At 46.9% G+C, this 26,986-nt stretch overlaps 1 protein-coding gene across 2 annotated transcripts; it reads right to left on the bottom strand.

The window, feature by feature from the left end:
• Window positions 1-1,381: 1,381 nt before the first annotated feature.
• Window positions 1,382-26,986, bottom strand: SRI (sorcin). 2 transcript variants are annotated; one of them, XM_033165572.1, is made up of 8 exons: window positions 26,908-26,986; window positions 16,497-16,580; window positions 12,480-12,549; window positions 11,687-11,730; window positions 8,710-8,857; window positions 7,587-7,700; window positions 4,357-4,415; window positions 1,382-1,607 (listed from the first exon to the last, which is right to left on the bottom strand). In XM_033165572.1, the coding sequence occupies exons 1-8, from the start codon at window positions 26,956-26,958 to the stop codon at window positions 1,581-1,583; spliced, it is 597 nt and encodes a 198-aa protein (XP_033021463.1). In that variant the 5' UTR covers window positions 26,959-26,986; the 3' UTR covers window positions 1,382-1,580. The 2 variants fall into 2 exon arrangements, with proteins under 2 accessions (XP_033021463.1, XP_033021464.1); XM_033165573.1 differs by lacking the exon at window positions 16,497-16,580.

Raw genomic sequence — 26,986 nt, 5'->3', positions numbered from 1 at the left:
CATAAAGGAACCGATAAGAGTTCTCATACGTTCAGGCAGGTGGGACCCATTTCACACAAAGCAGAAAGTTTCCGTTCCTCTATTCCTGCTCGGGATGGTTCCTGAAATCTTGACACAGAATCTTTTAAATGCAAACGGGAAATTTAGGGCAGACAGATTCACTTGCCTGGAAGGTGATGCTCACCGTTTTATTTTCCAGCTTAGGGGAAAGAAGCGCCCAGAATGCCAACAGGTTAGAATTATATTTTGTTGATCGGGAGACTGGCGCTTCAGATTCCCCCGATTGCAACTAATCCTGGCATTACTCAGCACACCCAGTTTTGTACTCCCTGACCGTATGCTGTTGGATTATACCACCAAGCTGTAATAAAACTAATCGAGTAAATTAGTGTTGCCTAGCATACTAAAACACACAACAGAGAACATGGATTAACTTTCACATTTTTGCAGGGTTCCCAGCTGTCAATCCAGAGATCATACCTAGAAGTCTGAAGCTCTAAAAATGTAGCTAACTCGGCCCTTTCCTTTCTCCTTTCCTTCCTTCCAGATGTCAAAGGCAGGGGGGCTGCCCATTTTAACCCTTCTCCAGCACCTAAAATTCAGTGGGCACCTAAAAAGCAGAAATGTTTTGCTCCGTTCCTCAAGATTAAAGAATACTTCCTGTAATTAAATAAGAGTGCTACCGTACTCCACTTCCTAGTATAATTGCGAATGAGCACATTCCATGCACAAGCAACTAGTATATATATGCCAAGCAACGTTTGGCAAATAACTTCATTTTAATGAAGCCGCAAGCGCATGGGAAGTAAGGAGCACAACACAGAAATTACGTTTCCGTGGTGCGGAGAAATAAAATCCCTTCCTACAGAAGAATGCAAGGCATTCATTCAAGGTTTCTCCCCAAAGCTTGACGATATTATAGCCTTGTATCTAACTTTTTATGCATGGCTTTTCAGCACAGGAAAACGAGGAAGTTTTATATTGACAAGGTAGTAGGAAGCGGGACCGAAAATCCTAAGCACTCTCTTATGTCAGAAAAATCTTTAATTCATAATATGCAACTTGGCACAATTAGCTGGACCAATCATCAGCGAATATTTCCTGCATTTAGAAAACATGATTTTTTTAGAAGTTAGACCTTGATCGCTTTGTTTCCAAGATTTGTAAGCAGCTTCCACTGACGCTTTCTGCATTTGTTTTCACACATGCCCCAATTCCTCTCCTCTGGCCGGTCTCTACATGGCACAGGTACAAAGAGTATGTTCCAATATGAATAGTTTAAAAAACAGTACAAGAAGAGATGGTAAAAAGAAAAAACAACAACAGAGTCAACTTTTTAAAAAGTCCGTATCAAGCAAAAATTATAAATATGCTAGACAAATCAACTCCAAAACAGGATTTATTGTGTTTTGTTAGTTATCAAAACTATAAAAAGCATATAAATCAATATTTATAAAATAGGCAAATACCACTATTTAGTTACACAGCCATGATAACTTTTTGTTTTGTTTTGTTTTGGTGCAAAGCGAAAACAAATTGGAATGTGGCTCATGCTGGCCGTTATCTTCCTTCATCTTGAATTAGATGCTCATCACACACTGGATGAACTGCAGAAAGGGAAAGAAAGAGACGTGCGTTATCATCAATAGAGAGCCCCTGTGGTGTAGTGGTTAGGGTGGCGGACTGGGACCTGGGAGACCAGGATTCAATCCCTCACTGGGTGGCCTTGGGAGTCTGTCACTGCCACTCAGCCTAACCCACCACACTGGGTCATAGCTGTCAAGTTTCGGTTTTGAAAATAAGGAATCAGCAGTCTCACCTATCCCGGGGACAGTCACTTGTCAGTGGTGGGCGGGGCCAGAAGCAAAAGTGGGCGGAGCAGCAATGTAAACTCCAAGCGGGCTCGGAGCGGAGCAAAGAGGAGGGCAGCCAGCAAAGAGGAGGGCAGCCAATGGAGCCCCATCGTCGTCTTGTCTGATCCCATCAAAACAGGACAGGAAGCAGCAGCTGCTCAAAGGCAGCCAGGCTCCGCCCACCAGCTAACCCTATTGGCCGGCTGAGGGGCTCAGCGGCAACGGATAGGGGCTGATGCAGGGGGAGGAATACACCCCCCTGTAAGCACGGAAACGGCTCCCACTTGCTTTGAGGGCTGAGGCTTTTCTCTCCAAGTAGGCGAGGTCTTCCCACCCAGTCCCTGGCCAGCAGGGGAGGAGATGCCTCCATTAAAAACGGGATATTTAAGGGAAATAAAAAATAAGGGAGAGCAGCGGGAAACTGCTTGAAATAAGGCAGAATCCCAGGGAAAATGGGATACTTGACAGCATTGCACAGGGTTGTTGAGGGTATTCAATGAAGAGGGGGAGAAGCATGTAGCTCCTTGGTGGGAAAAGTGGGAGATGATAGATAGATAGGTAGATAGGTAGATAATTTATTACGGTAGGAGACCAGCATAAAAAAACCCCACATTTGGAGGTACAATCTCAAGCGAAAAGCAAACGTAATACATTGTACATAATTAAAATTTATAAATGGGATGAAGATAAAGCAACTTAAAAACTTTTAAGATAAGCTACCGCAGAGAACTGACCCTGGATTGCCAGGTTTGGGGATTTTCTTATCAAACTAGATTTGATCTGGGAGTGGTCTGTGTCTGCAGACCTGAACACAGAATCTGGCGACCAACCGGGTCGTCTTCTGATCTTTAGCTAACAGGAGCAGGTCGTGTTTTTGCTTTTCCAGGAGGCCAACAAGCCTCGCCAGCAAGGGATCAATGGTCTCACTACGTGCCTCTTTGTAGAAGGGACATGTGAAAAATAAGTGCTCTGGGCTTCCTATTTCCCCCAATGAACAGGCACAGAGTCTCTGAGTGCATGGGACTTTTTTATAAGCTCCATCCAGGACCAGCGAGGGATATAAACACAAGAAACAACAAGATCCCTCTGTGGCACGATGCTTGCAAGGATGCATCAGTCTCGAGAGACAACGGAGTCTGCCTCCGGGGGCGAAGCCAAACCGCTGTTGTTTGCAGCACTGAAGTGACCTCCCTGGGGCACAGGCCTGGCCAGTGTGTGTGGAGGTCCTGGGCTGCCCAGACGACAAGACCCCCCCCCCCTCGGCCTCGCTGATGGGGTCCAAAGGAAAGCAGAGGGCACCAGCTGGGCTGCAGGAATGGCCGGAAGGAGTCATGCAAGGTGCCATCCAATCGCCTTAGGGACTGCACTGTAGAGGGGTGGAAAACCTGTGATCCTCCAGATCATGGGTAAGCAAACTAAGGCCCAGGGCCGGATCTGGCCCAATCGCCTTCTAAATCCAGCCCACAGATGGTCTGGGAATCAGTATTTACATGAGTAGAATATGTCCTTTTATTTAAAATGCATCTCTGTGTTATTTGTGGGGCATAGGAATTTGTTCATTTCTTCTTCTTCAAAATGTAGTCCGGCCCCCCACAAAGTCTGAGGGACAGTGGACCGGCCCCCTGCTGGAAAAGTTTGCTGACCCCTGCTCCAGATTAATGGTTCTCAAACTTTTTTACTCTGGGCCACGCTTTCAGTATAAGAATTTGCTGGCGTCACACTCAATTTTATATTGATCAGAAATGCAGTCGTACCTTGGAAGTCAAACGGAATCCGTTGCGGAATGTCGAACAGACTCTGTTCGGCTTCCAAAACGTTTGGAACCCACATCAGACGTTTTAAGAACGTTAGAAAACCGGGACACTCACTTCCGGGTTTCTATCGTTCGGGAGCCGGTTTGTTCGGGAGCCAAGGTGTTTGAGATCCAAGGTACGACTTACACTGCAAAATGCCACTAGGATTGTCCTTGGTATCGCTTGGTGACACTCTTGATTTCACTCTGAAAATTATCTGTCCCTATTCTGCAAATCATCAAAATTATTTTGACACTATACCGTCCTACAGCGAGCTGTTAAAACGTTGCTTGGGTTGTCTTTGATTCTTCTTGCCACCCTCCCCTGCTACAACCTTTGAGAACCAACTGCTGCAGCTGAGAACCAACTTCTATCAGCTCCAGCGAGCATGGCAAATGGCCAGGAATGATGGGAGTTGTAGTCTAGGAACAACTGGCCATGATAAGCCAAGGCTGATGAGAGTCGGGGTTCAGCAACAGCCGAACGGCCGCAGGTTCCCCTCCCCTGTTGTAGGAAGTGCTGACCACATACAAGGCAGTTTTCTAGATTTCTGTAGCTGCGAATAATGCCCCCGAGCTCCTGGGAGGAAGGACCAGGAGTTCAAAGCCTGGAGCTCTCGGCTTGCAAGTTGCTGCAACTTCATCACAACGTTCAAGTGGGAACAGGGTCCTGAAGCTTCTAAGCAGGAAATGGACTTGAAGCTCACTTACATCATCATACTGGAAGTTCACCATCCCCTGCTGAGCCGCATCTCGTCTCCGGAAGCTATCTGCAAACGCAGCACAGGAAGAACCACGTTAGGGCAGGAGCCAGGATACACAAAAAAGCCACAGGTGGATGAAGGCAAGTGTGAAGGGACAGTTTGCATTTCTCAGTGCAGAAAGTATTGATCTGATGTGTTGAGGTCTTTCCTATTCTAATTAATTCAAGAGGGCGCTGTAGGGCTCCTACAGCGAGCTGTTAAAACGTTGCTTGGGTTGTCTTTGATTCTTCTTGCCACCCTCCCCTGCTACAACCTTTGAGAACCAACTGCTGCAGCTGAGAACCAACTTCTATCAGCTCCAGCGAGCATGGCAAATGGCCAGGAATGATGGGAGTTGTAGTCTAGGAACAACTGGCCATGATAAGCCAAGGCTGATGAGAGTCGGGGTTCAGCAACAGCCGAACGGCCGCAGGTTCCCCTCCCCTGTTGTAGGAAGTGCTGACCACATACAAGGCAGTTTTCTAGATTTCTGTAGCTGCGAATAATGCCCCCGAGCTCCTGGGAGGAAGGATACACAAAAAAGCCACAGGTGGATGAAGGCAAGTGTGAAGGGACAGTTTGCATTTCTCAGTGCAGAAAGTATTGATCTGATGTGTTGAGGTCTTTCCTATTCTAATTAATTCAAGAGGGCTCTGGAAGCTTCTCTGTGTGAAAGAAACAAGCAGAAGATTCATGATTTTGGGTTATTCCTTCAGAGAGTACACCTGGCGTAAACTGGTTCAGTTATCTCTTCTGTCAAGGTCATGTTGACTATAATAATAAGGCCGGGAGGAGCCTGGGTTTCACTTTCTGTTTCTATCTCTCTTTCAACTCTGTTGCTTGTCAGGGATGTACAGGTGAAACTCAAAAAATTAGAATATCATGGAAAGGTTCATTTCTTTCAGTAATTCAACTTAAAAGGTGAAACTAATATATGAGATAGACTCATGACATGCAAAGCGAGATATGCCAAGCCTGTGATGATTATGGCATACAGCTGATGAGAACCCCCAAGTTGAGATTGTTAATTTGGGGTTCTCATCAGCTGTACGCCATAATTATCACAATTATAACAAGCAAAGGCTTGACACATATCTCGCTTTGCATGTCATGAGTCTATCTCATATATTAAACTCCAGAAGCTCATGAAAACAATTGCTTACACAAATGGACTTTTCCACAATATTCTAATTTTTCGAGTTTCACCTGTATGCTTAGCATTAAGGTTTTAGACTTATATTATATGTTATTTTAAGTTTAAGTTAAGTCTGCCGCAAATGGATTTCTTATGGACACGGCCAATCCCGAATGTAATGGATTTGTGACCATTCTGCTCATCTGCCTTCAGTAGCAGTAAAGCTCTGCTGGATGAAATAGAATCGCCTCTGGTCTATTTTTTGGGAATCCTGCAACGTGTTTAAGTTTTTACTCTGCCAACTATACGTTGGAATCTGCTCTGGATCAATATTGAGTAGAATTCCACGACACACACAGAAACTCACATCCACCTTCTCCGTATCTGCCTGCCAGCCTGCTATTAAACAACACATTTTTGTGATTTCCCCCCCCCAGGTGAAATCTTCTTGTTAAAAACCCTTTTGGGTGGGAGGACGGCTTCACAGGATTTCCACCTTATAGAATCATAGAATCCTAGAGTTGGAAGAGACCACAAGGGCCATCCAGTCCAACCCCCTGCCAAGCAGGAAACACCATCAAAGCATTCCTGACAGGTGGCTGTCAAGCCTCCGCTTAAAGACCTCCAAAGAAGGAGACTCCACCACACTCCTTGGCAGCAAATTCCACTGCCGAACAGCTCTCACTGTCAGGAAGTTCTTCCTCATGTTTAGGTGGAATCTTCTTTCTTGTAGTTTGAATCCATTGCCCCGTGTCCGCTTCTCTGGAGCAGCAGAAAACAACCTTTCACCCTCCTCTATAGGACATCCTTTGATATATTTGAACATGGCTATCATATCACCCCTTAACCTTCTCTTCTCCAGGCTAAACATACCCAGCTCCCTAAGCCGTTCCTCATAAGGCATCGTTTCCAGGCCTTGGACCATTTTGGTTGCCCTCCTCTGGACACGTTCCAGCTTGTCAGTATCCTTCTTGAACTGGGGTGCCCAGAACTGGACACAGTATTCCAGGTGAGGTCTGACCAGAGCGGAATACAGTGGTACTATTACTTCCCTTGATCTAGACGCTATACTCCCATTGATGCAGCCCAGAATTGCATTGGCTTTTTTAGCTGCTGCAATTAACTCTGCTCTACTCAAGAGTTCCTCTGGAGTGTAGTGTTCGGTTCTGGGGAATGCACTTTGAGAAACGGAGGAGTTTGGAAAAGAGAAAGGGAGATACAAAGTCAACGAGAAGTGTGTGAGCTTGCTTTTTCTCCCTTCTCCTCATCAACACAAATAAGCCTTTCTCTTTTCTGATCTTCCACATTTGTTAAGAGTTGAAAATCCCCGTTCACAACAGTATGTGTCCTGGACAACTGTAGAAGAATAATCTGTCGTATTCTCCAGCACTCTGTTCAAACATTGATTCCGGATCACAGCTGGGCTTGTCCTCAGAATCCTTTGATGTTCTCGCTCTCATTCTGAAAATACAGGTATATCTACCCATACTTGGCGAATTAAAAAATGTATTTTGATACTATACTACACTGAAATGTTTAAATGTTTCGTTGATTGTCCTTGAATCTTCCTGCCACACCTGCTGTCCTCTCCCTGCAGCACCTTTGGAAAACCACAGCCTTACAGAGACCTGCAATTCTTTTTACAGGTAGGTAGCTGTGTTGGTCTGCCATAGTCAAAACAAAATAAAAAATAAAAAAATAATCCTTCCAGTAGCACCTTCGAGACCAACTAAGTTTGTTCTTGGTATGAGCTTTCGTGTGCATGCACACTTCTTCAGATACAGTACACTAAAACAGAAGTCACCAGACCCTTATATACAGTGAGAGAGTCTGGTGACTTCTGTTTCAGTGTATCTGAAGAAGTGTGCATGCACACGAAAGCTCATACCAAGAACAAACTTAGTTGGTGCTTAAGGTGCTACTGGAAGGATTTTTTAATTTTTAATTTATTTTTTCCTGCAATTCTTTGTTTCCGAGATTAACCTCAAATAGGAGCCTGGTCTTATTAACAGAAATTAAGAAACAAAATCAGTCCGTCGTCATGAACTGAGAAAACCCCTTACCGGTGAGAGCTCTGAGCTTAACGCAGCAGGCGATGTAGTCGTCAAACGTGATCTTGCCACGAGTGCTGTATCGCTTGGAAATCCCATTGATGGCTTGGGGGCTCAGCCGAAATCCTAGGCGGAAGGAGAGCGCGGGAATCGTAAAACTGCACAATTGGAAGTGACCCAGAGAATCATCTAATGCAGGCATCCCCAACCTTCAGCCCTCCAGCTGTTTTGGGACTACAACTCCCATGATCCCTAGCTAACAGGACCAGTGGTCGGGGATGATGGGAATTGTAGTCCAAAACATCTGGAGGGCCAAAGGTTGGGGGGTGCCTGATCTAATGTAACCGTTGTCGGGGGGAAACTCCTCACTGGGGCCGGACAGCAAACCCCCAAGACTCCAGAGCGTCTCCATGGCCCTCTCTGGCTGGCATCCTCCCTCAGTCCAGTGCGCCGGCAGTTTGTGACTCTTCTATCATGTAAAGAGCACACAATGTCTTCTGGCATTTCTCAGCAGGAAGAAAGATTCATCTGTAGGACTAAGCTACTTTATTTACAGTCTTAAATACAGTGGTACCCCGCAAGACGAATGCCTCGCACAACAAAAAACTCGCAAAACGAAAGGGTTTTGCGAGTTTTTAGTTGACTCGCAAGACGAATTCGTCTGGCGAGGTACCACTGTAAGCCGGCACATGCGCAGTCGAACCAAGATGGCGGACACGATTGGATGGCACCCCTTCCGACCAGCGCCCCTGGACTTTTTTTCCCATAGGAACGCATTAATTAAATTTTAATGTGTTCCTATGGGAAACGGTGCCTCGCAACACGAAATTTCCGCAAAACGAAAAGTCTTGCGGAACGAATTAATTTCGTCTTGCGAGGCACCACTGTACAGAGATTCCATAAGCACGTCTGTGTTCTATGAACACCAGTACAGAACTGTGACACTGCAAAAAGTGAAACACAATAAACATACTCAGAGGAAGAGATAAGACCGACTTCCTTTCTCACAGTCTAAGTCGGACTCATGTGATTTGCACCAAACCTAACATCACAAGCAATCCTGCTGTAGCAACGTAGGATAGATAAAAAATCCCAGCAACCGTTTCCCAGCCGGCGCAAAGTCTCCCAAGCTCACCCATAGACGTCAACGCCTTCTGCAGCTCCTGGGAATCGACCGTGCCGCTGCGGTCGCTGTCGACGCTCATGAAGTGTTGCCGCCAGCCGTTCAGCACGGCCCAGAGCTCCTTGAACTCGTTGAAGCCCATTGTGCCAGACATATCTCTCTGCGCAGCAGCTAAGGATCACTTCTCGTCAATAACCGGGTCAATATCCTTTCATGTGCTCGAGAAACATCAGCTACGGTTTCCCTACATGCGCGCGCGCGCGCGCGCGTGGGTAATATTTTTATTTATTTTCCATTTAATAATACACATTCACATCACTATTATCCACTTTGGCTCTTTGGAGCCTATCGATTTCCTTCAATCCCGCCACCTGGCTTTCAAAATTAACCTTTATATCATTGCACTTGGCACGTTTTCAAATTCCAATTTCATTCATTAAAGAATAACTCAAATATAGAAAGGTAGAGAACTTATCATTGCAAGTCTTCAGACAACCCTGCTAGTGCTATTAATTGCTTACAACAATCTTTCAAAACAAAATAAAAAATAAAAAATTCCTTCCAGTAGCACCTTAGAGAGCAACTAAGTTTTGTCTTGGTATGAGCTTTCGTGTGCATGCACACTTCTGCAGATACACACCAGTCCTTTTGCAATAGTTGATCGTGCTGCTTTCGGATTTTTCGCCAGTTCTGCAAAGTCCATCGTCTACATCTGCCACTCTTCTTTCGTTGGGTTTCCCTACACTTTGGAGGGGCCACTGTCCCCTTGTTCCATAAACTTATCCCCAGTGACCCCCTTCTCCTCTCCCCTCCCCTCCCCAAACCAATATTCAGAGTAGCAGTTTGCAAGGCCCACTTAGAAAGGAAATAGCACAATAAAATTCAAAGCAGTAACAATTAATTGCACATTTATTTCCAAAGCCAATGAAAGCTATTTAGTTTAGTTAATCCAACTTGGCCCTGTGATACTCGCTTATCAATATGTGACAGTCACTGGCGCAGTGGTCTAAACCAGTGTTGCTCAACCTTGGGTTTCCGGCTGTTTGTTGGACTACAACTCCCATCATCCATGACCACTGGTCCTGCTTAGCTGTGGATGATGGGAGTTGTAGGCCAAAAACATCTGGGGACCCAAGGTCGAGGAACACTGGTCTAAACCACAGAGCCTAGGGCTTGCCGATCAGAAGGTCGGCGGTTCGAATCCCCGCAATGGGGTGAGCTCCCGTTGTTCAGTCCCAGCTCCTGCCCACTTAGAAGTTCGAAAGCACGTCAAAGTGCAAGTAGATAAATAGGTACCGCTCCGGAGGGAAGGTAAACAGCGTTTCCGTGTGCTGCTCTGGTTCGCCAGAAGCAGCTTAGTCATGCTGGCCACATGACCCGGAAGCTGTACGCCGGCTCCCTCGGCCAATAAAGTGAGATGAGTGCCGCAAACCCAGTGTCGTCCGCGACTGGACCGAATGGTCAGGGGTCCCTTTACCTTTACCTTCCTGTTCAGTAAATTCCCAATGCGATTGATGAAGTGATACCAGTCTCCCAATGTCTGATTTTAAGACACTGAACCGTATTGTGTTTCCTGCTTGGCAGGGGGTTGGACTGGATGGCCCTTGTGGTCTCTTCCAACTCTGATTCTATGATTCTATGATCACCAGCTCCGGCAACCCTCTAGGTCAGTGGTGGCCAAACGTGGCCCTCCGATTGTTTGGGGACTACAACTCCCATCATCCCTAGCTAACAGGACCAGTAAATGTAAAGGTAAAGGGACCCCTGACCATCAGGTCCAGTCGTGTCCGACTCTGGGGTTGCGGCGCTCATCTCGCTCTATAGGCCGAGGGAGCCGGCATTTGTCCGCAGACAGCTTCCGGGTCATGTGGCCAGCATGACAAAGCCGCTTCTGGCGAACCAGAGCAGCGCACGGAAACACCGTTTACCTTCCCGCCGGAGCGGTACCTATTTATCTACTTGCACTTTGGCGTGCTTTCGAACTGCTAGGTGGGCAGGAGCTGGGACCGAGCAACGGGAGCTCACCCCGTGGCAGGGATTCGAACCGCCGACCTTCTGATCAGCAAGCCCTAGGCTCTGTGGTTTAACCCACAGCGCCACCTGGGTCCCTAACAGGACCAGTGGTCATGGATAATGGGAATTGTAGTCCGAAAACAGCTGGAGGGCCAAGTTTGGCCACCACTGCTCTAGGTAATCTTACCACTTCAGTGTTGGAAATCTCCCAGGACCACGTGGAGATCTCTAGGTGCCAGCCTGGCAACCGGGCATCTCTGGCTGGCCCCTCTAGCTTCCTTAAGCAGGTAAGCGGAAGAGTTTGGTTTTTTATTGCACTGATCTCTCACTTCCCCCCCCCCATGAATCCATGGTTCACCCCCCCTCCTCAGTCGATCCCTACAACGACCCTGAGAGGTAGGTTAGAAAGCTGAGGCTTGTGGGAGCTGGAGTCCACAATAAGGTTACCAGACATCCCTGCTTCCCGGGGACAGTCCCCAGATTTACAAATCAGTCCCCTGATAAAATCCTATCTTCCGACTCATTTCAATGAAGTGTCCCCGGATTCATTCAAAAAAAAAATCTGGTAATCTTAAAACAACAACCCTAGGCTGCCCATCCCCGAACTGCAAATATTTGCACACAACTTTGTAAAGAAATCATTGAATAATGGCTCTAAGTGCTGCAACAAGCTCCATTAGTTGGGTCATCTCAACCTGTAATGTTTGCAAAGAGAAAATGCCAGACATTTATCTCAACCACCACTTTTATACTCTGCAGATCACAGATCCAGGAAGTGTGAAGGGGTTCAAAGCAACAGCTTAGCTAGCGAATTTTTTTACCTCCCTCACCCCCTGGGTAAAATAGTAATGACGATAATAATTTCAGCCACCTAGAAGCACAAGTAATAATTGCAATGAGAATGATTAATTATAATAATAATAATAATAATAATAATACAAATATTTTAAGTCAAAGCCAAATATGCAAAGGATACATCAAGCATAGAGATCATGAGCCTGCAAGTCTCTAGGTTGAAAGCTGTTTAAAGGAAAACAGAAGCAGTCAACAATAAAATAATGCGCTTTTCTCTCTCTCTCTCTCTTGTCCCCCCCACCACCACCACTCTGCCCCACCCCCAGACAAGAGTAGTTTTCAAACAGAAAAGTTAAGAACAGCATATTAATTCCTCAAGATCAGTTTTCCTTCAAACATTTCAATATGTTAAGAGAGGGATAGGAAGAGATATTTTAAAAATGCAAGAGGGCAAGTGGAAACTTTTGCAATGAGTTCTGGGTCTTGTTGGCTCCCAGTACGTTTCCGAGCACAATTCAAAGTGTTGGTGCTGACCTTGAAAGCCCTAAATGGCCTCAAAGGTCCAGTATACCTGAAGGAGCGTCTCCATCCCCATTGTTCAGCCCAGACAATGAGGTCCGGCTCCGAGGGCCTTCTGGCGGTTCCCTCGCTGTGAGAAGCCAAGTTACAGGGAACCAGGCAGAGGGCCTTCTCGGTGGTGGCACCCGCCCTGCGGAACCGCCCTCCCATCACGATGTCAAAGAGAAGAACAACTACCAGACTTTTAGAAGACATCTGAAGGCAGTCCTGTTTAGGGAAGCTTTTAATGTTTAATAGATTACTGCGTTTTAATATTTTGTTGGAAGCCGCCCAGAGTGGCTGGGGAAACCTAGCCAGATGGGCGGGGTATAAATAACAAATTGTTGTTGTCGCTTTTGCTGCAACAAGACTCAGCGCAGCTGATCCGTTGGGGTTTTTGAGCCGGGCAAACTTACGTTTATATGCTCCTGAAATTCCTGACTGGGTCAGACATCTCTGCAGCTCGTCGGCATCTATTTGCCCGTCCTACGGAAAACAGAAAGAGCATCGCGCCAGAGTTACTGCCTTTGCGCCGGGGACCTGACCATCTCTGCAAACCAACCGTGAACGCGCAATTTCTCAAAACGATGAAGACCTTTGGGATAACAGGCTGGCCTGGAGAGAGGTGACCAGGCTAGGACAAGAACAAGCTTGCTCGCACCTTCCCCCCGTTGCCTGGAAATTATTAAGATTGAGAAGGTATCGCGATAACTATCTTCAAATATCGGAAGGGCGGTCATCACATGGAAGATGGAGCAAGCTTCAACTACAACTACTCCAGAACGCGGCAGCTAGACTGGTGACTGGGAGCGGCCGCCGAGACCATATAACACCGGTCCTGAAAGATCTACATTGGCTCCCAGGACGTTTGCGAGCACAATTCAAAGTGTTGGTGCTGACCTTGAAAGCCCTAAACGGCCTCAGCCCAGTATACCTGAAGGTACGTCTCCACCCCCATCATTCAGCCCAGACACTGAGGTCCAACTCCGAGGGCCTTCTGGCAGTTCCCTCACTTTGAGAAGCAAAGTTACAGAGAACCAGGCAGAGGGCCTTCTCGGTGGTGGCGCCCAGCCTGTGGAACGCCCTCCCACCAGATGTCAAAGAGGAAAAACAACTACCAGACTTTTAGAAGACATCTGAAGGCAGCCCTGTTTAGGGAAGCTTTTAATGTTTAATAGACGATTGTATTTTAATATTTTGTTGGAGGCCGCCCAGAGTGGCTGGGGAAACCAAGGCAGATGTGTGGGGTATAAATAAATTTATTATTATTATTATTATTATTATTATTATTATTATTATTATTATTATTATTATTATTATTTTTCTGCTGCTCCAGAAGGGAGGACCCAAACCGATGGATCCGAGTTACCAGAAAGGCGATTCTGCCTAAATATTAGGAAGAGCTTTCTGACAGAAAGAGCTGTTCAACTGCAGAACAGACTCCCTCAAAAGCTGAAGGACTCTCCTTCCTCGGAGGTTTGAGGTTGGGTGGCCATCTGCCAGGGAGTCTTTAGCCGTGGTCCCTGCTTCGAAGGGGGTTAGACGAGATCAGCGTCTCCCAAACTTGGGTTTCCGGCTGTTTGTTGGACTACAACTCCCATCATCCTCGACCACTGGGCCTGCTAGCTAGGGATGATGGGAGTTGTAGTCCAACGAACAGCCGGAAACCCAAGTTTGGGAGACGCTGGACTAGAGGAACTTTGGGGTCCCTTCCGACTCTACAATGTGCCTACGGTTCTGTGAGCTTCTGGTCCTTGCTCCCAGCGAACTTTTGTTTTATGCAAAGGATATCCTTGTTGATGCAAAGCAGGAAAACACACACATTTGCCTTCCTGTTTGGACAAAAACAACAGGGTCTAGTTTGGGACAAAGAAGGATCCGGTTTCTAATCGCTACCCAAAAAGGGGGAGACGATTCCAGAGGCTTTCCCTCAATCACATGCACATCTGGTCTGAACAAGAGGCCCAGTACAGCTCTCTCCAATGAATCTATAACGGGCAACATTTTCACTTCAAATGCCATCGGTGCCGTGCCAAATAAACTGGGTGCCATTTGTGAGAACAATCATTTTATGAACACAATCTCTTCACTGTGGTCTCTCCTTCCTTGCAGGTTTTTAAGCAGAGGTTGGGCGGCCATCTGTCTTGGGTGCTGCAGTTGAGATTCCTGCATTGCAAGGGGGGTTGGACTAAATGACTCTTGGGGGTCCCTTCCAACTTCCGTGACTCTATATCAGGGGTCAGCAAACTTTTTTGGAGGGGGCCGGTTCACTGTCCCCCGGACCTAGTGGCGGGGGCCTGCGAACGCGGCGGAGGGGGCTTTTCTCTCCCCCAGCCCCTCCCCTCCCCTCCCCCTGCCTACGTCCTCTGCCTCTCTGCCTGCGGCTGGGAGCCTGCAGTTGTGCCTCTCCTATTTGAGCCAGTTTTCATGGAAACTAGGCGCAGGGCCAGCAGGCGAGCCAAGCTCCGGCCCTCTGCGTGGCCATGGGGAGAGGCCGGCGGGCGGGCGGCGAGGCTTCCTATCAAAGCCCAGCCCCCTTCTTCTGCAGGGTGGGGAGAAGCCAAGAAGAGGGAGGGAGGAGGCGCCGCCACGGTGAGAGGGGGGAATCGCAAAAAATGGCGCCCGAAAAGAATTTGGGGGGAAATGATCCAAGCGGCGATTGCAGAACCGTTCGCGGGCTGGATCCAGAGGGCAATTGGGCGGGATCCGGCCCACGGACCCTAGTTTGCTGACCCCTGCTCTATATGATTCAAGCGTCAGCCGTGCCAAATTTAAAAGGGCCTCAAGTGAATTTTAGCCTCGCCCTCAAACATGCAAACGATGGATGCAGAAAAATGAATCATTTTTATAGCTTCGTTTCCCAGGGCAGGGCATGCTAGTGCGTTTAAAAACGCGTTCGGACAGAAACTTGTTCAAATAACTAAAAATAAAATAATTTAAGAGAGGTGATCGGAACCCTTACACACCCTGTCTGCGTTCTGAAATTCAGTTCCCTAGCCTTGGGATCAGTTTGGATGCAATGAAAACTCAAGAGTCCCCATTCAAGGATGCAAAGAGAGGATCGGAAGAGTTCATGTTGAAGCAAACCAGAGTTTCCCTTTATGTCAGAACTCGGGAAACTGTGGTTTGCTTAAACTACATTTGGCAAGAACAAGCCGGGGTAAAACTGTGGTTCCTTATTCTGGTTTGTTGCGATGCCACAGACTTCATCAACTTCCAGGTGTTGTAAGACACCAACTCCCAGCAACCAGCATGTCCAATGGTCAGAGTGTTGGAGACCAAAAACATCTGAAAGACCCCGTGTTGGGGGGAGCCTGGTTTAAAGAGACGACTGTTGAGATACATGTAGAATAAATTTGGAAGAAATTCTGCCATTCCTCCCCCTTACTTTCTTTTTCGTTTGTTTTTCTTCTTCATTTTCCTTTTCATGTATATGCGTGTATTTGTAATATATATGTATGTGTGTATTTGTAATTTTTTTTATTTTGTAATAATTATGCCAAATAAAATTAATAAAAATTTATTATTATTATAATTTAAAAAACATTTTTCAAAATGGAACCCATGGAGGGAGGGAAGGAGGTCCATAGGTTCGGAAAAATATTTTTATTTTTATGCTTTTGGAATGGTTATAGTTATTATGTATAAATTTATGTAAAACCAATAAAAATTATATATATGTATACACACACACACACACACACACACACACACATATACAGTGGTACCTCTGGTTAAGAACTTAATTTATTCTGGAGGTCCGTTAGCACCACTTTAGCTAATGGGACCTCCTGCTGCCGCTGTGCCGCCAGAGCACGATTTCTGTTCTTATCCTGAAGCAAAGTTCTTAAACTGAAGCATTATTTCTGGGTTAGCGGAGTCTGTAACCTGAAGCGTCTTAGAATATCGTGGAAAGGTTCATTTCTTTCAGTAATTCAACTTAAAAGGTGAAGCTAATATATGAGATAGACTCATGACATGCAAAGCGAGATACGTCAAGCCTTCATTTGTTATAATTGTGATGATTATGGCGTACAGCTGATGAGAACCCCAAATTAACAATCTCAACTTTGGGGTTTTTATCAGCTGTGCGCCATAATCATCACAATTATAACAAGCAAAGGCTTGACGTATCTCGCTTTGCATGTCAGGAGTCTATCTCATATATTAAACTCCAGTAGCTAATGAAAACAATTGAGTACATAAATGGACTTTCCCACGATATTCTAATTTTTCGAGTTTCACCTGTGTGTGTGTGTGTAATTCATGATTTCTTTTAGGGTTCCACACCCCTGGGATTATGTCACAGCACTGGCAAAAGCATACACTAGGTGTTTGCCCATGCTGCAGATGAATTAAGAGACAGCGAGGGGGGGGGGAAGCGTCTAATATTTGCCGTGTAAATTTGGGGGGTGGGGAGGAGGGAGCCATACCTGCCCAGCAACTGCAGCAAAATAGCCATATAAAGGATCTTGCGCTTGGCCAGGAAAGGAAGGTCCTCCGGGGGCACTCCCATACTACAAAAAAAAATAAAAATGGAAGAAATTAAATCGAGGAATTTTCACCGTCATTTGAGCTGACTGGCACGCACGTTTACTTCAGCGCCGGCCCTGCAGCGTTCCTTGGGAACGGCAGTCTCAACACAAGCAAAACCTATTCTTAATCCTCGTTTCGTGGACTGTTCATAAAAGCAGTTTCGACAGGGCAACAGTGAAACCTGGACAGGTTGCAAGTTTGGGTCTGACAAACACCAAATTGCAGCTTTTAAGTCATCCGGCAAAAGGGATGCTCTAAATCGCCAATTCAAGTCGCGTTTCCCGTCGGCACTTTGGATAATTCTGCGACCACAGTTACTTGTGAACCAGTAAAACATATTGCACTTCCCAGTATGCAAGCATTTGCAGTACCAAGGGGGGCAGACTTTTGAATCATTCCGCAGGGGGCTTGAAGAAGAAGAAGAAGAAGAGTTTGGCTTTGATATCCCGCTTTATCACTACCCAAAGGAGTCTCAAAGCAGCAAACAGTCGCCGACTGGTAGGCTTGTAATCTGGTGAACTGGGTTTCCTTCCCCGCTCCTCCACATGCAACTGCTGGGTGTTGTGGGGGAGGAAGGGAAAGGAGAATGTTGACCGCTTTGAGACTCCTTCGGGTAGTGATAAAGCGGAATATCAAATCCAAACTCCTCCTCCTCCTCTTCTTCTTCTTCTTCTTCTTCTTCTTCTTCTTCCTTTCCCTTCCTCCCCCACAACAAACACACTGTGAGGTGAGTGGGGCTGAGAGACTTCAGAGAAGTGTGACTAGCCCAAAGTCACCCAGCAGCTGCATCTGAAGGAGTGGAGACGCGAACCCGGTTCACCAGATTACAAGTCCACCGCTCTTAACCACTACACCATGCTGGCACCATCCAGTCTGCAACTACAACCCTATTCCCACTTACTTGGGGGGTAAGCCTCCTGACTTCTGGGTAAAGAGGTCTAGGATTGCAGTGAGTTAAAGGTAAAGGTAAAGGGACCCCTGACCATTAGGTCCAGCCGCGGACGACTCTGGGGTTGCGGCGCTCATCTCGCTTTACTGGCCGAGGGAGCCGGCGTACAGCTTCCGGGTCATGTGGCCAGCATGACAAAGCCGCTTCTGGCAAACCAGAGCAGCGCACGGAAACGCCGTTTACCTTCCCGCCGGAGCGGTACCTATTTATCTACTTGCACTATGATGTGCTTTCGAACTGCTAGGTGGGCAGGAGCTGGGACAGAGCAACAGGAGCTCACCCCGTCGCAGGGATTCGAACCGCCGACCTTCTGATCGACAAGCCCTAGGCTCTGTGGTTTAACCCACAGCCCCACCTGCGTTGGTTTCAAGTGCCATTTGGCAATGAGCTTCTGCTTCTCAGTTTCTAACACTGCAGAAGCGGTTCTCTTTCTCCAAACAATGCTGGGCTCCCCCTTTTGAAATCTCACTGAGCTTCTGCCGCACTTTCCCGTCAGTCTCTCCCGCCTCGCCCCATGCCCACCCCGGAAAACAAAGAGTTGTGCACAATGCAAAATGTTTGCACATGGCCAGTCACAGGCCCACAAATTTCTAGAAGTGAGAAACACAGGAGTCGCTGGGCGGAACCGTTTTGACGTGGAAATTCCCTTGTTTGCGCAGAGAGCAAACATCCATTGAGCGCTGGGTATAAGCAGACAGACCTCCATCAGTTACAAAGGAAAATCTCTGAAATGGGCACAGTGGAAGATTCTCCTCCTATACAGGTTGGGGTTGGTGGCCAGACCCCATGACCTGGGGATCAGCGGCAGAGTCTTGTGCCTTGGGGCATATTCCAAATAAATATCAGGAAGAACTTTCTGACAGTAAGAGCTGTTTGACAGTGGAAGGGATTTCCTTGGGAGGTGGCGGACTCCCTAGAGGTTTTTAAGCAGAGCTTGGATGGGCATCTGTCCTGGATGCTTCAGCTGAGATTCCTGAATGGCAGGAGGGTTGGACTAGATGGCACCTGGGGTCCCCTCCCAACGCTACAATCTCCAGGGTAACTGAAAACGCTTGGCCTTCGACAGATCTCCCCATGAGGATTACAGCCGTACTTTGGTTCTCGAACGCAATCCATGCCAGAAGTCGGTTCGACTTCCGGAAACATCCGGAAACCAAAACGCGGCTTCCGATTGGCTGCAGGAGCTTCCTGCAGCCAGGACGGACGTTCGGCTTCCAAAGAACGTTCGCAAACCGGAAAACTTTAATTCCGGGTTTGCGGCATTCAGGAGCAGGCCCAAACGGGGGGGGGGTCATATGGGCCACTCCGGTTCCAAAGGGGGCCTCGGTCAGCATATTCACAATCGCTCACCATTATTTAAATATAAATACTTATAATAATCATTTTCCCTATGTATTTTTTAAAAAGCACTATTGTATTTTCCATGTTGTCTTTATATGCAGATACGGTTCAAGCCTTGAAATAAAATTATTTGTCAGCATAACTTTTGTGAAAATTATTTATATACTTAGGCTACTTATTTATAAGACTTCGGAGATCCCCAGGGTAAAAAAAAAAGAGGGGGGCACATTATCTACCTGGCCCAGGCCTCTGCCTGGCTCTGCAAGGGCCTGTTCAGGAGCCAAAACATACACGTACCAAGGCATTCGAGAACCAAGGTACGACTGTACAAGGCAAGCTTTAGTTCAATGTGTTTGACACAGGGTTGTCGATTAGTTTTAATATACCGTATTTTTCCATGTATAACTTGCCCCTGTGTATAAGATGCCCCCTATTTTTCCATGTTGGGGGACTAAAAATTGAGAAAATGGGGAGGAGATTGCCCTTGTATAAGACGACCAATTGTTGTACGTTATTTTACCATAAGAAAATCTAGTCTTATACACAGAAAAGTATGGTACAGTGGTACATCTGGTTACATACTTAATTCGTTCTGGAGGTCCATTCTTCAAGACAGAAGTACTGTTTTGGGGGGACAGGATTCGGGCAGGTGTGGAGGACTCCCTGGTCCTGAATGGGGTAACTGTGCCCCTGAAAGACCAGGTGCGCAGCCTGGGAGTCATTTTGGACTAACAGCTGTCCATGGAGGCACAGGTTAATTCTGTGTCCAGGGCGGCTGTCTACCAGCTCCATCTGGTACGCAGGCTGAGACCCTACCTGCCCGCAGACTGTCTCACCAGAGTGGTGCATGCTCTGGTTATCTCCCGCTTGGACTACTGCAATGAGCTCTACATGGGGCTACCTTTGAAGGTGACCCGGAAACTGCAATTAATCCAGAATGCGGCAGCTAGACTGGTGACTGGGAGTGGCCGCCGGGACCACATAACACCGGTCCTGAGAGATCTACATTGGCTCCCAGTACATTTCCGAGCACAATTCAAAGTGTTGGTGCTGACCTTTCAAGCCCAAACGGCCTCGGTCCTGTATACCTGAAGGAGCGTCTCCACCCCCATCATTCAGCCCGGACACAGAGATCCAGCACCGAGGGCCTTCTGGCGGTTCCTTCACTGCAAGAAGCAAAGCTACAGGGAACCAGGCAGAGGGCCTTCTCGGTGGTGGCGCCCGCCCTGTGGAACGCCCTCCCAGCAGAGGTCAAGGGAATAAACAACTACCTGACATTCAGAAAATACCTGAAGGCAGCCCTTTTTAGGGAAGTTTTTAATGTGTGATATTTTTGAATTTGATTTCTGTTGGAAGCCGCCCAGAGTGGCTGGGGAAATCCAGCCAGATGGGCGGGGTACAAATAATAAATATTATTATTATTATTATTATATTATTATTAACCTGAAATCGTTCTTAACCTGGAGCAGCACTTTAGCTAATGGAGCCTCCTGCTGCCACCGCAGCACAATTTCTGTTCTCATCCTGAAGCAAAGTTCTTAACCCGAGGTACTATTTCTGGGTTAGCAGAGTCTGTAACCTGAAGCGTCTGTAACCCGAGGTACCACTGTACTTAAAAAAAAAAAATCTGGATATGTCACTTTGGAAGGGGGGGGCGGATCTTTCACCCAGCCCAAATGTATTTCAGACCACTCTCTCTCTCTCTCTCTCATCCAGTTATTTCTCTTGCTAATGGCTCCTGATCTAATTTCACTCTAATGTAAACCAAGGCCCATTATCACTCCACATTTATTTTTTTAATATTAAAGATGCTGGAAGAAACCTCTGTATTCTGCTCAACCGCAGTTACAGTGTTTTCTTCTCGTTGTTGATCTGTACATCTTGTCGAATGTTAAAAGCTATATTTTTTTATAAACATTATATATATATATTCTGGATTAAAATAAATATGAATACCTGAACGTGAAGCCTGAATGGAATGATGACAAATGTACAATTTTTACAGGTCTTTGTGATGGGGTGAGCTTCATTTTAAATGATTCTACCATCCAAGCAGCGCTTGGTGGTTTTCTTACAGAAGGCAGATGATGTTTAGCAATGCAGAGTCCCAGCGTCACCCAAGGGAGAGGAAAGACAAATGGAAGCAACCATTTGTGCTCAGAGCATCGTGGAAAGAATAATTACCGGGTGTAATGTATTATTCTCCTTTCTTGGGGCTTTTTGGAGCCAAGCTGCAGAAGAGGCCATTTATCTTCACTTCCCTGCCCTCCCCAAAAAAGGAAGCATGGCATAGTGGTTTGAGTGTTTGACTTGAGCTCAGGGAGACGTGGATTAAGATCCCCACGGGGCCACGAAAGCTCACTGGTGAACGTAAAGGGCAAGCCACTGTCTCTCACTAGTCCAGCAGCCTGTTTTGCAACCTGATCGGCGAGAAGCAGGTTCAAGTTCCGCTGCACGCTTTCATTTTGAGAAGAAGCCTTATCTCGTGGGGGTGGGGGGGGTGAGCAAACTGTACTACGAGGCTGCATGTCTGGTATGGTTTAGGGACTGGATAAAACTGGAAAAGGAGGAAGCTTTAGATTTGGAAGGTCATGATAACAGATATGGATGACACGCATATCTTTGCTATGGGAAAGGAAAGGTACATAAAGGATTTTATAATCATATAATTAGGAGGTCATTAATGAGAGTGTGGGAAAGGTACAGAGATTTAATAGAACAAAAAACACCTCGGTGGCTATCACCAATTGAGGCGTCACTGCTCAAACCGCTTGGCAAAAGGGAAAAGTGGCCTACATATAGAGACTTACTGAGTGATCAAGAAGGCAAATGGAAACTAAAAGGGTGCGAGGAGATAAAAGGGTATGTTCATTGTTGGTTACATTATAGGCAATTAAATGAAATGCATAAGGAAGACAACAGAAAAGGGTTTAGCTACACAATTTCTAGATTCCAAAAAGAGGTTGTAGAAGGAGATGTGAAGTTACTGAAGAAAGCTTACAGTATCCTGTTAGAATGGGAAACGAAGGATGAAGAGGTTAAATCAGAGAAGAAGCTGTATCTCACGGAGGTGAGCAACCTTGATCCCTTGTGACAATCGCAGTGGCAACCAAGACGTTCCCTGCCCTTTGGAGAATCTGCAGCAGCCACAACAGCAAATGCCCATCCTCAGAGGTTGTGTGAACTGCCCTGCCCTGTGTCAAGGTCCAAAGAGCTCAGGGCGAGCCGTTATTTGGGCACCTGCAGAAGAACACTCCACACCCGTTTGCCCCTTGGAGCAAAAATACGTACAATAAAAATAATACATTAACGAACTGACACCAGTTGCCTTTCAAAATCTTCTCTCTTAGGCAGCTGCCTCATTTTGTCTAACAGTAGAATGAGACCAGGGGTAGGCAAACTAAGGCCCGGGGGCTGGATGCGGCCCAATTGCCTTCGCAATCCGGCCCACGGACAGTCCAGGAATCAGCGTGTTTTTACACGAGTTGAACGTGTCCTTTTATTTAAAATGCATCTCTGGGTTATTTTTAGGGGACTAGGAATTCATTCATTTTTATTTTTATTTTCTCAAAATACAGTCCGGCCCACGACGTGGTCTGAGGGACGGTGGACTGGCCCACGGCTGAAAAAGGTTGCTGACTCCTGGACCAGACACAGAGCAATCCTACACAGACTTGCTTTTGAGTAGACCACGGCAACACAGCCAGGCTTAATTGAGAGTTCATAGGACTTATCCTGATGATTATTTAATTAAAGAAGCGACTTTAGATGGAGCCCTGGGTCTGTAGGAACCAAGTCCTAGCGGCACAGGGGTCTTCAGCTCCCCCAATAAAATATTTAAGGGGGTTGATCCCCCCCATTCAAATGATGGGCGTGCACTGAATGACATGATCAATTATGTAGGGCGGGGCTTCCTTCTCCCCCATATTTTATTTGAGGCTGTGTCCATCGACTGTGTCACTATTTACACCGATGGAGCGTTTTTCCTGCCAACATTCAGCTTCACAGGACGGACCCCAAATGCCTAACTTTATACACCTCCATTGGGTCTCCCCCACCCTACAGGCTTTACTCAACTGCCCACCCCCTGAAAGACAAGGCCACAAACGTTGCAAATTTATCTCATAGGGGAGATGTAAAGGTACTGTAAAGAGACCCCTGACCATTAGGTCCAGTCGCGGACGACTCTGGGGTTGCGGCTCTCATCTCGCTTTACTGGCCGAGGGAGCCGGCGTACAGCTTTTGGGCCATGTGGCCAGCATGACTAAGCCGCTTCTGGCGAACCAGAGCAGCGCACGGAAATGCCGTTTACCTTCCTGCCAGAGTGGTACCTATTTATCTACTTGCACTTTGATGTGCTTTCGAACTGCTAGGTGAGCAGGAGCAGGGACCGAGCAACGGAAGCTCACCTCTTCGCGGGGATTCGAACCGCCGACCTTCTGATCGGCAAGCCCTAGGCTCTGTGGTTTAACCCACAGCGCCACCTGCGTCCCCAAGATAGATGTAACACCCCACTAAGAAGGGAATCCAAGATGGATGGGAGTTTCTGAAAAGGTGAAACACTTGAAGGCTCAAATTGCAGAGGATTCCAGGAAGAAAGGAAAGTGAGAAGCATCTAAGGAAACCGGTGTGGCTGCATAAGGAACTTACAGGTGAGCCGAGAGTTAAGAAATGGAAGAACGGGGGAATCACAAAGGAGGAATATACACGAATAACGAACGGCTGCAGGGTGAAGGTCAGGCTGGCTAAAGCTCAGAATGAGCTCAGGCTTGCAAGAGAGGTTAAAAAAAAGTGGTTTCTTCAACTATGTCTGAAGAAAGAGGAAGAACAAGCAAGTGGCAGGTCCTCTGCATGGAGAAGACGGAGAAATGCTACTGGGTGACAGAGAAAAGGCGAAAATACTCGACACCGACTTTGCCTCTGTCTTCATCCAAAAGGAAATTGATGCCCAACTTGGTGATAACGGAATAAATGGTGTAAGGAGGGAGCTGCAGCCCAAGATAGGAAAAGAGTTAGTAAGGGAACACCTAGCTATTTTAAATTAATTCAAATTTCAAGGGCCTGATGAGCTGCATCCAAGGGTGCTAAAGGAGAGCCTTTATCTAGGATCTTTGAGGATGCTTGCAGAACAGGTGAGGTCCCTGCAGACTGGAAGCAGGCAAATGTTGTCCTCATCTTCAAAAAGGGGGTGGGGGGAAAGGAAGACTCAGGTAACTACTGACAGGTGAGCTTGACCAGGAAAGGTCCTAGAACAGATAATTCAACCGTCAGTCTGTGAGCACCGAGAAAAGGATGACGTGATGACTCAGACCCAGCATGGGTTTCTCAAAAAATAAGTCATGCCAGACGAATCTCATTTCCTTTTTTGATGGGAGTTACAGGCTTGGTGGATCAGGGGAATGCTGTGGACATGGTTTATCTTGATTTCAATCCTATTCTTAGAGAGACACTGGTAAAATGTGGGCTGGACAAGGTAAATATGAGGTGGATTTGTAGCTGGTTGACTGAACCGAACCCAAAGAGTACTCATTAATGGTTCTCATCATCCGGGAAAAATGTGACAGGGTTCTGGGCTCGTTGTTCAATGTCTTTATAGGCAACTTGGATGAAGGAATGGAGGAGATGCTCATCAAATTTGCAAATGACACCAAACTGGGAGGGGTAGCCAATGCCGCAGAGGACAGAATTGGAGAACTGGGCCAAAACTACTGAATTTCAATATGGACAAGATATCTGAAGCAGAACTGGCTTGTTTAATTGGCTTTAGCTGGTTGATGTTAGATGAAAATAGTATACAAAGAAGTAATGTTATGAATGGTTTAAAATATTTAGAAATGTTTAAGGATATGTTGTTTAAGTAATGAATTATATATGATTAGTTAGTATCTTAAAGACTATTAAGAATAGTGGTGAATGTTAAGAAAATAGTTACAAAGTTACCAAAGTATATTAATATTGAACGCAGTTGAGGGAACAGGGGAAGTCCCCTAAAGAAGATTTAAAACTAGAGTTAAAAAATGATTCTTTAATGTTCCTGTTTAGGTAGGTATAAGTTTTCTTTTGTTATTTCTTATGTTGTTTTAATGTGTTTGATGTCTTCTTTTATTTTTTGTCAATTGTTTCTGTTTATCTGTTTGGTATATTTGTTGTTTATTGTAGAAAATAATAAAATCTTTATAAAAAAATTCAATATGGACAAATGTAAGTTTCTGCACTTAAGTGGGAAGAACCAGCTGCACAAATATAAGATGGGGGACACCTGGCATGCCAGTAGTACATGTGAAAAGGACTGAGGGATTTTAGTAGACCACAAGCTTAAGATGAGTCAACAGTGTGATGCAGCAGCAAAAAAAAGCCAACGCAATTCTAGGCTGCATCAACAGAAGTATAGCATCCCGATCAAGGGAAGTAATGGTACCACTCTATTCTGCCCTGGTCAGGCCACGCCTGTGTCCAGTTCTGGGCGCCACAATTTAAGATGGATGTTGACAAGCTGGAAGGTGTGCAGAAGAGGGCGACCAAGATGATCGAGGGTCTGGAAGCCAAGCCTGATGAGGAACGGTTGAAGGAGCTGGGTATGTTTAGCCTGGGAAAGAGGAGACTCAGAGGAGATAGGGGAGCCAACTTCAAATAGCTCAAGGGTTGTCCCATGGAAGAGGGAACGTGCTTGATTTCTCCCGCTCTGGAGGGTAGGACTTGAACCAACGGCTTCAAGTTACAAGAAAGGAAATCCCAGCTAAACATTAGGAAGAACTTTCTGACAGTAAGAGAGCTATTGGACAATGTAGGGAGGTTGTAGATCGTCCTGGATTTTAAGCAGTGTGTCCTGCATGCTTTCATTCAGGCTTCCTCAACCTCGGCCCTCCAGACGTTTTTGGCCTACAACTCCCATGATCCCTAGCTAGCAGGACCAGTGGTCAGGGATGATGGGAACTGTAGTCTCAAAGAAGAGGAAGAGTTTGGATTTGATATCCCGCTTTTCACTACCCAAAGGAGTCTCAAAGCGGCTCACATTCTCCTTTTCCTTCCTCCCCCACAACAAACACTCTGTGAGGTGAGTGGGGCTGAGAGACTCCAGAGAAGTGTGACTAGCCCAGGCATAGGCAACCTTCGGCTCTCCAGATGTTTTGGCCTACAACTCCCATGATCCCTAGCTAACAGGACCAGTGGTCATGGATGATGGAAAATGTAGTCCAAAACATCTGGAGAGCCGAAGGTTGCCTATGCCTGGACTAGCCCAAGGTCACCCAACAGCTGCATGTGGAGGAGCGGAGTCGCGAACCTGGTTCCCCAGATTACGAGTCTACCGCTCTTAACCACTACACCACACTGGCTCTCAAAACATCTTGGGTGTGGGCCGAGTTTGAGGAAGCCTGCTTTAGTTGGACTAAAAGCAAGAGGGCTGGACTAGATGGCCCCCAGGGTCCCTTTCAACTCCAGAATTCTATGTCTCTGTGGTTCCACGATTCTTGCCTACAGAACCTTAGAAAGCTGTGCTAATTTAATATGCTTTAAAGGCTTTAAAAAAGAACAAAACACAAAAAATAAAAAATAGTGGTGTATCCTTTTTTTACGAAACAAACAAACAAAGGCGCCTGGGTGGAACGCAGCGCGATTTTGGCTTGTATTAAAACACAACATTACGCAACGTTGAAACATTTTGACCGGGGGTGATGGTGGGGGGGGGGAGGCCTGGAGAGCCCTTCGAGGTAGGCCCCCCCACCAGCCCACGATCCTTTCCCCCTTGGCGTCCCCATCCTCGCTGCAGCCCCACCCCACCCCCCCAGGGAAGGGCCAGTCCGTCCGTCCCCCCATTTAACCGCCTTGCGGGGGAGGGGGAGAGAAGAGCGGGGGAGCGGAAAGGGGGAAAAGGGAAAGTGTGAAAAGGAAGAATGAGAGGAGGAGGGGGGAGGCGGCGCCCCCCCCCCATGCATTTCGCAGGCCTGCGGGCCGCGTGCCCCGCGCTCCGGGGGCCGCCCTTGCTCTCTTCCCCCGTCCATCCCTCCAGCCTCGCTTACCTGGCCCTGGTAGTAGCCTCCTCCGGCGCCGGGATGCCCTGGGTACGCCATGGCCGATGCGATCCTCGCCTTGCTGCTG

The sequence above is a fragment of the Lacerta agilis genome, chromosome 12, assembly GCF_009819535.1.
Source record: "Lacerta agilis isolate rLacAgi1 chromosome 12, rLacAgi1.pri, whole genome shotgun sequence".
In the NCBI taxonomy this organism is placed as follows: Eukaryota; Metazoa; Chordata; class Lepidosauria; order Squamata; family Lacertidae; genus Lacerta; species Lacerta agilis.
Note: the sequence above shows the minus strand (reverse complement) of the source record. Positions and strands in the feature narration are given on the sequence as shown.